The 12051-nt window shown below is 40.8% G+C and overlaps 1 protein-coding gene across 47 annotated transcripts in view; it reads right to left on the bottom strand.

The window, feature by feature from the left end:
• Positions 1–12051, bottom strand: part of LMO7 (LIM domain 7) — a 201503-nt gene that overhangs the window by 63478 nt on the left and 125974 nt on the right. For all 47 annotated transcript variants that reach the window (XM_032611074.1, XM_032611061.1, XM_032611073.1 and 44 more), the window contains one exon: positions 12–42. In XM_032611074.1, coding sequence (XP_032466965.1) covers positions 12–42 — 31 coding nt within the window. The remainder of the gene's footprint in view (positions 1–11; positions 43–12051) is intronic.

The following is a 12051-nucleotide window of genomic DNA, read 5'->3' as shown; positions in this document are numbered from 1 at the left end:
ATATATCTTACATTTTTCACTCTCCTATCAGTCTCTTCTTGCCTGTAAAGAAAAAAGAAAATATCCATTAGTAATATCTATGAACCTAGAAAAAACTCATTTGTATTCTAAAGTTCTATGAATATTAATACCACCTGGAAGTTCAGAAACCTTAGTATATTATCCATCAGAAGGATTTTTCCATATTCATTGATTTCATGAAATATAATTGTCAGTTTTCTATAAAAAGCAAGGTTGTCTTTTTTTCATTACTTTATTCATTACAGTCTGATTTTTTTTTTTTTTTTTTTTTTTTGCGTTACGTGGGCCTCTCACTGTTGTGGCCTCTCCCGTTGCGGAGCACAGGCTCTGGACGCACAGGCTCAGTGGCCATGGCTCACGGGCCTAGCCGCTCCGTGGCATGTGGGATCTTCCTGGACCGGGGCACGAACCTGTGTCCCCTGCATCAGCAGGCGGACTCTCAACCACTGCGCCACCAGGGAAGCCCCAGTCTGATTTTTTAAATGTGTTATTTGCATTTATAAGTTTTCATTTTAAACAATGTTTAAACCCAATCAAAAGGGGGGGAAAATCAATGCGTGCTCACGGCAGAAAAAAATCAGGAAATGGGGGGAAAAAACCTTAAATAGGAAAAAACAAAAGTAATTTTGCCCTGAGTTTTCTTTTCCACTTTGCGTGAGGGATTTTTCACTCAAGTTCCCCAGAGAAAATTGCTCAGAGACCAAACCCTGCAGATGTTGAAAAGTGCAGTTTAAAACATAGCCGTGAATCTCTGCCTAAAGAGATTTCACTCTATTATAAGCATCATGAGTTTCCCCCTCACCTGTAAAAGGGCATGACATTCGTGGGAAAAGTTAAAGAGGCAGATGTCACCGCAACGTTGAGGACGAGAAAACATAAGCTAATTAACAAAGAGATGGATGACCCTAAACTACTGGTGCTTTCCGTCAGAGACTTAAGCAGGATCATTGCTAATTCAGAGAGATGCAGGAGCCTGAGCTAGATGACCTCCAAGGTCGCTTTTCAGTCTAAGAGTCATAAGTAGTACATTTATAAGAAAATATATATGTATACACACACATCATGTGTGTAAGACATATAAAACACACATATATAACATATATACACAGGGAGACAAAGAAAAGGGGGAGAGAATGAGGAGACAAACATTTAACTTCACTTTCAAAGAATCCATGAAGACAGCTACAACCATTCCTTCCCGTAAGATAAACATGAACTGAAATGAACTTAAGAACAACATTTGCCTCTCACCTACCCCCAAAACAGCATAACAAAAGTAAAATCCACAAACTCTCACCCTACTGTGGAAATGTAAATTGGTACAACTACTTTAATACATTTGGTAGCAACTATTCAAGCTGAATATACAGTATATGCATATTCTGTGACCTAGTGCTTCCACTCCTCGATGTATACCCAACAGAAATGCTTACAGATGTTCACCAAAAGTCACATGAGAACCTTTATAGAAGCACAATTCATAATAGAATAAACTGGAGCTACATCTATGTCTTTAACAGCAGAATGGATAAATTATGGAATATCCACACAATGAAATATTCCATAGCAATGAGAACAAACAACCTGCAGCTATATGGTTCAATCTGACAAACAATGGGAAGTAAAGGAAGCCAAACAGAACACAGACTGTATTATTCATTCAAGTCGAGAACAAAAACAGGCATAACAAAGATATGATGTTAGGAGTCAGGATACTGTTCACCCTGGTAGGGGAGGTTGGAAGTGACTGGAAAAAGGTGAGGGCCTTCTAGGGCGCTGAAAATTTCTTATATTTTCATCTGTAAGCTGGCTATTTAAGTGAGTTCCATCTCTAAAGTCTGTGAATTGTACACTTAAAGTACACATATAGAAAAAGATACATACTGCAAAAAAGCAAATAAATTTTATAGCCCAAGTACTTAAATCATAGCTTATCTCTTAAGTAAAAAAGAAAATCATCTTGTAAAAACAAAATCAACATTTTTCAAAGAAGTGGGGGGAAAAAAATCACTAGAAACTGACAATAAAAAAAAAAAAGAGTTATATTGGGAATTCCCTGGTGGTCTAGTGGTTAGGATTCAGCACTTTCACTGCCATGGCCTGGGTTCAATCCCTGGTTGGGGAACTGAGATCCCGCAAGCCACACAGCACGGGCAAAAAAAAAAAAGTGATAAAATATATAGCCTCTTTTTATATTAATGACCAACAAACACACTTCAGACATTAACCAAAGCACAAAGAACCATCAATACTCAATGAAAAGGATACATTAGGCTGAAAATCACCACACTCTTAACAGTCAATGCAAACCACCCCACTTTTCTCATAAGTACACTGAGGGCAGAAAGAGGAACAGAGCTCTCTTGAACCCCTGACCTCCTTTCCACAGCCCTCTCTAAAGGTTTCTAATCCAACACACTCATTTACTTTGTATTATGATAAAGCAATAATTGTAAACACCAGGTATGGCCTATTTTGGAATAAACACTCACAATAAGCAGTGACCTTGGCACTACAACCTCTCCCTCATTTCACAATCCCTTCTGAATATGAGCATTTATAACACGCTCTTGAACACAGTGACACACATGCCAGCCAAACTGCTGTTCTATCACTGAAATGTAATGCCAGGAATTCAAGTAGTCAATGATTTGCTGGAGTCAATAGAGGTCAACTTGTGACACACAACAAACACATCTCATTGTATGCAAGTCAGTAACCAGGCGGCTCCTTTCCCTGCTGTGGCCACAGGGCACAACCCCAAGGCTTCCAAATAGAGCAAGCGTGAGGGCAGAGGAGAAGCTCATGGTATCAGTCTCTCTATAAGCCATCCAAGATATTGCCTAACCCATCAGAACCCAAAATAAGACAGTCTGATCTACAAATAGGCTAATTCCCTTACAACAGATATTTCAACAGTTGACATGGTATAATTCCCTGTTCAAAAGCATGGTCTTTGGGTCAGATGTAGGTCCCACTAGCTATGTTCATCTCTGCAATTTACTTAACTCTTGAAGCTTCCATGTCCTTCTGGAGAAACTGCAAATAATGGCCCTTATTCCAGGACATCATAAGAAAAGTACACAGGTATTTAGCAGAGTCCCTAGCCTCATGGTAAGTGCTCACCAAGCAGCAGTTATCACTAGACTGTAAGCTATGTGAGGGCAGGGCCCAACTTCTTTACCAAGTTACCCACACAGGCTTCTTAGTGACGCCACGCTGGACCCCAATATTTAAGTTGCAACCGGCCTGCCTGACACTCCCCATCTGTCATCCCTGCTTTATTTTTGTATTTATAACCATCAACTGCATGCATTCGTTTATTATCTGTCTCTTCATAATCCAAAAGGAATTTTTGTGATTTTATTTACTGCCACATCCCAAGTGTCTTAAGACAGGGTCTACCACCTGACAAGTACGTTAAAATATTTTATTAAAAATGCCTAGCACATGGGACTTCCCTGGTGGTCCAGTGGTTAAGACTCCATGCTTCCAACGCAGGGGGCGTGGATTCGATCCCTGGTCAGGGAACTAAGATCACATGCCACTCAGCGTGGCCAAAAGCCACAAAAACCAAAACAAAACCTCTGAGTTCCTGGAGTTTTCTAAATTAATTATTTCCATAATTTTTTAAAAAAATGCCTAGCACAGTGCATGGCACACAGATGCTCACCAATACTAATCTGAACACATTTATTTAGCTTACAGAAATGTAAGTCAGCAAAAGAAATCCTGAAATGATAAAAGCTCAGGAGATTCCTATGTGATGTCAAAGGACAGTTAAATTACATTAGCTTACTTAAAACATCCAATTTTGACTCCAACTGTATTGATACTCATAACTGGGCTTCTTTTTTAAAGTTATTTTCTTTAAAATTGCAATAAAAGGAATTCTTTATAATCATAGATCAATAACCCAAAAAAGGCACAGGTTCAAAAACAAAGGGCAGCTTCAAAGTGCTGAGTACAAAGATTAAGTGATGGTCTCTGGGATAAAAAAGCTTCCCAGCAGAGCTCTGAGAGACAAAGCCCAAAGAATCCAAACCTTCCGTGAAACCCAAATTTACCATAAAAAGGGACAGAGATGAAACATTAATAGTTTGAAAAAATGACTATGTTGAATATGTTGCTAGCCTTCTCTGTGTATTATACACTAATTTAAATATTGTTTAATATTCAAGAAATAGCAAGTATGACATAGATATCATCTTGCACTCTGTTAATGGAATAGCTCTGGTAATTCTTCACTACCTGACAAAGGACCAGAAAACATGTGCTCATCACAGAGCTCTAAACTTTCTGCCAGAGGCCAGGAAGAAAAGAGCCATAAACCCTCAAGTAAGCCCATCAGTGAACAAGATCCATCAGTAACCACCTTATCCTAACTTCAAGGTATACTTAGAGCCAGGAAACTCTAGGTCTGATCCTTTCTTTATTCAAAGCTGTTTTAAAATACTCGTACAAATCCTCCATCAAGGAGCACCATCTCCAAGGAAAGGACCAGGGAAATAAAACCCATGCGGATGCTCTGGCTCTCATCAGGAGAGCCCATTCTTCCCCGAGGCAGCAGCGTGGCTAGGGGGGCAGGCTCTGGACTCAGACCTCCTGCGTGTGACTTCTGGCTCCACTTTCGGGAGCTGTGACAATGTGGCAATGCTTATCTAACCCTTTGCCTCCGGAGTCTCACCAGGAGACCACACACCCATTTCACTGGGCTTAAGACAGACATCTGAAAAGTACTGAACGCAAGCAGATCAAGTAAAGGAGACACTTCAAGACTGTCCTCCAATTACCCATCTCAACCACACAGTATGGTGGAAGGGAAGTGGCGAGAGGACAGGCAAGTCTCCCCACACATAGTATTTTCCCCCTAGAAGAGACATTTCTGTGAAGCACAGTTCAAGACACTCTTGCATGTTCTTCTTTCCTTTCCCTCTTTCTCTGAAAGGCTTTGAACAAGAAGTTGTTTCTAGAATAAGGTCAAACAAAGAGCAAGCCAAACGAGTATGGTATGACCCTTGTTGGCCAAACATCCATGTTGGCCCCAAGCCAGCCCTCCTCACCTGCCCTTTATCTACCAGGGACTGTCTAGGCCAACACCCTTCAATTTTCCAAAAGCTCAAAATCGGAGGGAAAAAAAATGTGCCTACATGGCCAAAGTCTATCTCTCTCCTATCTGACAGCACAGTTTGGGAACAGAGTGTTAAAGGATGAGATTCTAGTTTTATTATAGCTTGGTGCAGCCAGCTGTATTCTAGGGCATCATCAAAAGTATTTCCAAATACGTTCTGTTTATCCAAAGAGCTAACCCTGGGCCCACGTGCATACACCCACCTCAGCCTCTCATAGAATCTCTCCTGGTGGACAGCAGAGAGCTGGAACCACACCTGACTCACGACTGTACCCCTGGAGTCAACCACAGGCCTGGCTAAGAGCTGCCAAGCTTCCAATGTTCCTGTATAAGTCACCTAAAGCCACTCACAGAGCCAGTCCAGCAGATCAAGGACAAAGAGTTGGATAAATAAGCTAAAGCTTCACAGAGCTTGAAACCAACTCCCAGTTCTCTCTTTATGTTCTTCCTCCATACCTTTTTTTTTTTCCTTCTTCCATATCTTGATACACCTTTTCCTCAAGGTACCAACTTCTTCACTGACGGCCCCGTAAGCTCAATCTTGTCATGTTCTGCCCTAAGATCAAAATTCCCTAGCACTGAATTCTCCATGCTCCAAAATCATCCTTCCTCCCTAAATCCCAGCCCACACCCTGCCCAATCCAACCTCGGTTAAGATCAAATACAGTTGTCTTACTGAAGCATCATACAAGGAAGAGTGTGATGAAAAACTCATGCTGGAATTTCTGATAGAGTGGGAATATCTTTGCTCCAGATACCACGGGGGAAGACTCCCTACATCCTAACAGGAGAGATGAGACATGTGGTACCACCTGCCACTACCCCAAGCTTCTCTGGCTACAAGGAATCTGGAGTTCAATAAGAGACTCAAGTATAACTTCCTACCCCACCGGGTCTCCTCCCTGCCATACACACTCACCCCTCTTTCTATCCCTAATCCTACAGCCCCGATCATCCCCTTTTCTTGGTCTCAAATAAGCTTTTACCTTTGTTCCTCAGAACAACTGCAACTCCCTGGGTGATTATGTCCCCAAACGTCCACTTCCTGAGGCTACTTCCAGAGTAGGGCATGGACCCAACCCTTCCGGAATCAGTTCCAGCCCTGCCCTGCCCTGCCCTGGGCGGCTTCAGCTGACCGGGATGTGCTGCTTGGGAAACGGGGTTGACATTAGAGAAGGTGGGCTCACACAATACTTGGTCCTCCTCCAAGCCACTAAGTAATCCCTGCCCTCCAGTTGCTGCTTATGTAGTCTGGCCACCTGTTCACAACTTTTTCAAAAATGTCAAGAAATGAGGTTCTGGATCATGATTTCATAAGCAGTCACTAGTAGAAAAAAGTGTGTGGACCGTATCTGCTTTCAATCTGTCAGGTATGCATGAGGTTAGGGAGGAGGCATGTGTGTGGCCAGGGGAGACGGTTGAGACCATTCAAAGCAGATGCCCTTCTCATCACAGCCGCGGCATCGTTTTCTATGAGAGACAAGACAGTCTGCCTCCAAATGGGAGGAAAGGGTTGCTCAGGATACTGAGTGAAATTTTAAGAAGCATAGTGACATAATAATTTCTGACGCTACTGTCTCTGAGGGAAGGGCCTGTTTTTATTCCAAATGCAGGAAGTGAAGAAGGAATTTAGGAGTCTATCAGGCAACGGCTCCTTTTTCTATTAACAGACCTTTTGATTCATGGAAGCTCTTCCATTGCATTACATAAAATAGAGCAAACCTTTCTCTAATGACTGGCAAATAGAAGGAGGAAGAAATGTGTGGATAAAAGTTAAAGACGAATTCTTGGAATACTGCACTCAAAAAGTAAGCTGCATTTTAAAAAATGAAGTTGAAATTCTTCCTTTCCTCCCACCTTCATCCCTAAAAATGAAACTGTATTCCATTTGACAATCTGCCAGTAATGTGAGACACATGTGACTCATAGCTTTTAATCTGCCATTGCTACAAAACGCAGCTCTACCTGACTGTGGAAACTGTAAAAATGTCACTTGAGAAAATAATACCACATCTGGAGATAATTAATGAACAAAAATCGATAAACGATGATTTCTGTACTTACCTATGTGAGACAAAACTCTTGGAAGTTCAACAGTTTTTGCCCTAGGAACATAATGCTTATTCCAAACATGACAAATGAATAAGTAGCCTCTCTTTAAAAATCATTTCTTATTAAATTTCACACCCCACCCACACAGTACTAAGAATAGCTGAGTTTCACTTAAAGAGAAAGGAAAAACAAAAACCCACAGGCATTCGAAGACACCGGCACACAGCTCCACTTAAATGATGAAGCTGAGGAGCTGCTGCAGGAGCTGAAAAGTGGGTTTTGTTTCGAACTCTTTCGACCACAGACTTTTTGAAAATCTTCTTTTCTACTTTTTGGAGTATGTTTGCTATCACATAAAACTGATTTCACAATTTGAGACTCACACATGTATATCCCCTGTCAGATGGTAACCCAGAAATTCCAGACAATTCCTGAATACAGAATTTAATATCCATGATATATGCTCCGTGTACTAAATGGAGTTATGACCTTCAGTTATATAAAATGTGCTGGGGAGAGACTACAGGGGGTGTCAATTACAGGCCTACCCATCATTTTACTTCTGTAGGTAACAATGCCAGGTAGCAGCAGCAATGGGAAGAGTGGGCTTGGTTTTAGACATGGGAAGCTTGAGACACGTGCCACGTAGAAATGTGAAGTGACTGGTAATTAGACATACATTAGTACATTAGTAGGATGTTCAAGCTAGAAATCTAGGTTGGAGATATAATCTGGGGAGTTGTCAGCATAGAGATTAAGTGTAAAGTCATGAAGCTACCATGAGACCCCCTTAGAAAATAAGTGTAGATAGAGAAGAGGTCTAGGGATTGAGGGCTGGGAAACCCAACACATAAGGGCTAAGAGGTGGAGGAGAAACCAGCAAGGCAGACACAGAAGGACCAGCCAATGTGACGGGAGTGGCACGCCGGAGGCAAGGAGAGTGAGACAGAGGGACCAGTCAAAAATGTTGTTTAGAGGGGAATGAGGATGAGCGCTGAGGAATTACTGCTGTATTCTTTTCTTTTCTTTTTTTTTTTTTGCTGTACGTGGGCCTCTCACTGTTGTGGCCTCTCTCGTTGCAGAGCACAGGCTCCGGACGCACAGGCTCAGCGGCCATGGCTCACGGGCCCAGCCGCTCCGCAGCATGTGGGATCTTCCCAGACCGGGGCACGAACCTGTGTCCCCTGCATCGGCAGGCGGACTCTCAACCACTGCGCCACCAGGGAAGCCCTGTATTCTTTTCTTAACCCTTATAATATCTTACACACATGTAATACACACTCACTCAATTACTAATTACTTCTCCTCAAAGGAGAAAAAGAAAGAAGTATTAACATCAACAAAAATCTCGTCAAAACCACCGATGTTCCTAAAGATACAATTTGGGAGAATACTGAGCTAGATGGCTCAGGTGCCCTTCCAGACTTCTGAGTCCACACTTAGCAAAGCCAACAAGAAATTCGACTATAGGTATAAATCTTCTAGTCTTTAGCATCATGATATTGGAATAATAATGTGCCAGGTGAGGAATTTTCCAAGTCAGTATTTGTCAAACTGTGTACCACGAAGCATGAGAAACTGGCAGACTGAATGGGGCTTAAGGTCAAAACTTTTTACAAAGTGTTGCATATTTTCTCCTTACACATAACAGAAAATTGAAGTTGTGAAAAGCCCTACAACAAGAGATCCGTTTTACTTATACTTTGAAAAATTCACTTTCTCATAGTTTTTGGCAGAACAGTTACTAAAATCTTAAGGAATTCTGGTATCGATGAAGTATTTCCCAATTGTGTCCTGTTTAAGTCCACTTTACGCTTAATTGTATCGTGTATATTAATAATAATTACCTTTATTAAGCACTTTATATTAATCATTACGTTGACCGTATTGCATTATTATCTCCTTTAATCCACACAACAATCTAATGATTTACAGATTAGGAAATTGGGACTCCAAAGGCTTAAAAACTTCCCCAAGGTCACAAAACTATTAAGACTTGATGTGATCCATACTTGCCATACACTAAGAGCTATGGACTAAAACCCTGTTTTAGTATTAGTGCAGTCACCCTTTCTACCTTAATGTATTTTTAATAGTTTACTTCTCTCTTAATCCTGAAAAATAATTGTCTGTAATATCCTTGAGAAGTATAAATGTCTCTCAATATTCTCTCCAAGTGTTGGTTCAAAACCTATCTATGGCAACAATAATTTCCTGCCTAAATCTGTCTCCCAAAGACAATGGCAGAAGTTCCCCCTTATCTTTTCTGGCAAAATTTAGATTTGTACTGCACTATCTTGCACATACAACCCGTTATGGGATTCTGCAGATGGAAAATTGCCAAAGCATTTTTTAAAGGACTTCCTTCTAAGTAAATGAAATATACCACAATAATTCTCGTAGCGAGAGAAATGCAAGACAGAGATTACCTGTTCTTATCACTGCTAAGCCTTTATGAGTATGGTTTCTTTAAGGCAGGTACCCATCGAATATAAATAAAAAGATTATAAATTAAGCACAAACAAGATTAACTGGGAAAACATTTTGGTTAGTCTCCTGAAGGTACATTTTCTAATCTAAAAAAAAAGAAAGCTAAATCTACCTTTAGGTTTGTGAAAATTAAACAAAATATATTTAAAGTGCCTAGCATGTAAATATTTATTTTCTTTCTGATGAACGTGAAAGCATAAGGTGTAAATTATTAGTAGTAAGCTATTATATCATTACACCAATTCCTTAGCTGTAGTTTATATTAAATGTGCTATGTGTGAATAGCACAAACCTGTATTGACAAAGTAGTGCATACCAAACTATTCAGAAGTCTCCATATTGCTTTTAAGCACATTATTCTCCCCTGCCTCTAAGTGAGACTTGTTTCAAACTTTTAATTCCACCATGGGAAAAATCAGCACCACGGCCTCCTCAAAAAAATCCCTAGCCCAAGTTTTTCATAAATCATTTTTAGTCCTAAATCTTGCCTGTTCTAGATTAGCCTCTCTTATCTTAGTGTTTTTTAAAAAAACACCAAATTTTTCACAACTATATTTAATCCAAAGGTTCCTAGGGGCAATATATATTTAGAACAGAGTTTCTTGACAATATTACCATTTGAACCTTACAATTCTTCATTGCGGGCGATTACCCTGTGCATTGCAGGATGTTAAACAGACTCCTGGCCTTATTCACTAGACACCTCTCCTCACCCTAGTCAAGACAATCAGAAATGTCTCCAGATGTCACCAAATATCCCCTGGGGCACAAAATTGTCCGATGTTGAGAACCACTGTTTTAGAGGATCTAAGAATTTAATTAATTCCTCTTCATAAAGTATACTCAAGTTTCCATGGGCCTAAAATTAGCTGAAACCAAAACCAGTCTCATGAGTAGTAAATGAAGTCTGAGGAGTTGACTCACTCTCCAAGAATGACCAACTATTAAATTAAAAACATACTATGACTTATCTCCCTTGCAATTTGTATAAAGCTGCCTGTCTTTCATTAGAGAGTTAACACCATGCATCATTTAAAAATTTCCATTTACATATACCACCTTCCATAGATGTGCCATTTCCTTCTTAGCCTTCCATATAATGCTTCAAATTTCAGAATCTTATCAAAGTATCACCAATCACTCTGTATAAGTCATTGAGAAAGAATGGACATGCTTCAAAGGAATAACATAATTGGTTTTCAAATTCAGATTAATATAACACCGCCTTCTTCAATTAACTTTCAAGTTCAATACACATTCGATCCCGATGTCCCTCAGAGTAGTCTACCTTTCTTGCAATCAATTTCAATTTTCCCATTTTCTGTGAATACCTTTTTGAAACTTCCAAGACTAATGAATCTAATGAGTTTTTTCTTCTTCTTTCTCCCCTTCACCATATTTAATCTAAACCAAATTCAAATAATACTTCCCAGGCAACTTTTCTCAGATATGCCCTTTATATTCCCACTATCACCAGTTCAGAATTTAAATTGAGTAAGTCTTCGTAAGTGCATGCATCATCTAATCCCCGAGCCTGTTCATCCTTCCACATGCTCTGCACTGGTGAAGGGCCCCAAATTTCAGAGTCAGAAAACTAAGGCCTAAGCCAAACAACATCTCCCTCGAACACTCACTTCCCCACCAAACAAGTCCTATCAATTCTAGTCCCTAAATTTCTCTGGAATTCCTTGCTTCTTTCTCAGATGTATTTCCTGTCTTCGGTCTTCCCCCTGGTCCTCCTCCTCCCCAGAGATTCCTGAACAATCGTCCTAAAATGGAATCCTCTCCATGTCTCCTATCTTTTTTTTTTTTAAATAAATTTATTTATTTTTAATTTTTATTTTGGGCCGCGTTGGGCTTTTGATGCTGCGCGCGGGCTTTCTCTGGCTGCAGTGAGCGGGGGCTACTGTTCGTTGTGGTGCCGGGGCTTCTCATTGCAGTGTCTTCTCTTGTTGCGGAGTGTGCGCTCTAGGCGCGCGGGCTTCAGTAGTTGTGGCACACGGGCTCAGTAGTTGTGGTGCACAGGCTTAGTTGCTCCGCGGCATGTGGGGTCTTCCCGGACCAGGGCTCGAACCCATGTCCCCTGCATTGGCAGGAGGATTCTTAACCACTGTGCCACCAGGGAAGCCCCATGTCTCCTATCTTGACATTCTTACCTCTTACGGTTTATTTCCCTCAAGTAAAGTTCAAAACATAGCATTCACATTCATCATCTGTCCACTCTCGGTCACCTCGTTTCTTGACCTGCCCCAGCATAAACCCAACACTCTTTCTATAAAACAGCTCTAGAACTCTCTCAACAGCCCTGATCTCTCCCACCTCCACATAAGAGACAACAGGAGGTTTTCTCTCCCTAG

This window comes from Phocoena sinus, chromosome 18 (genome assembly GCF_008692025.1).
Source record: "Phocoena sinus isolate mPhoSin1 chromosome 18, mPhoSin1.pri, whole genome shotgun sequence".
In the NCBI taxonomy this organism is placed as follows: domain Eukaryota; kingdom Metazoa; phylum Chordata; class Mammalia; order Artiodactyla; family Phocoenidae; genus Phocoena; species Phocoena sinus.
The sequence above is the reverse complement of the archived record's forward strand: the minus strand, read 5'-3'. Positions and strand labels throughout refer to the sequence as shown.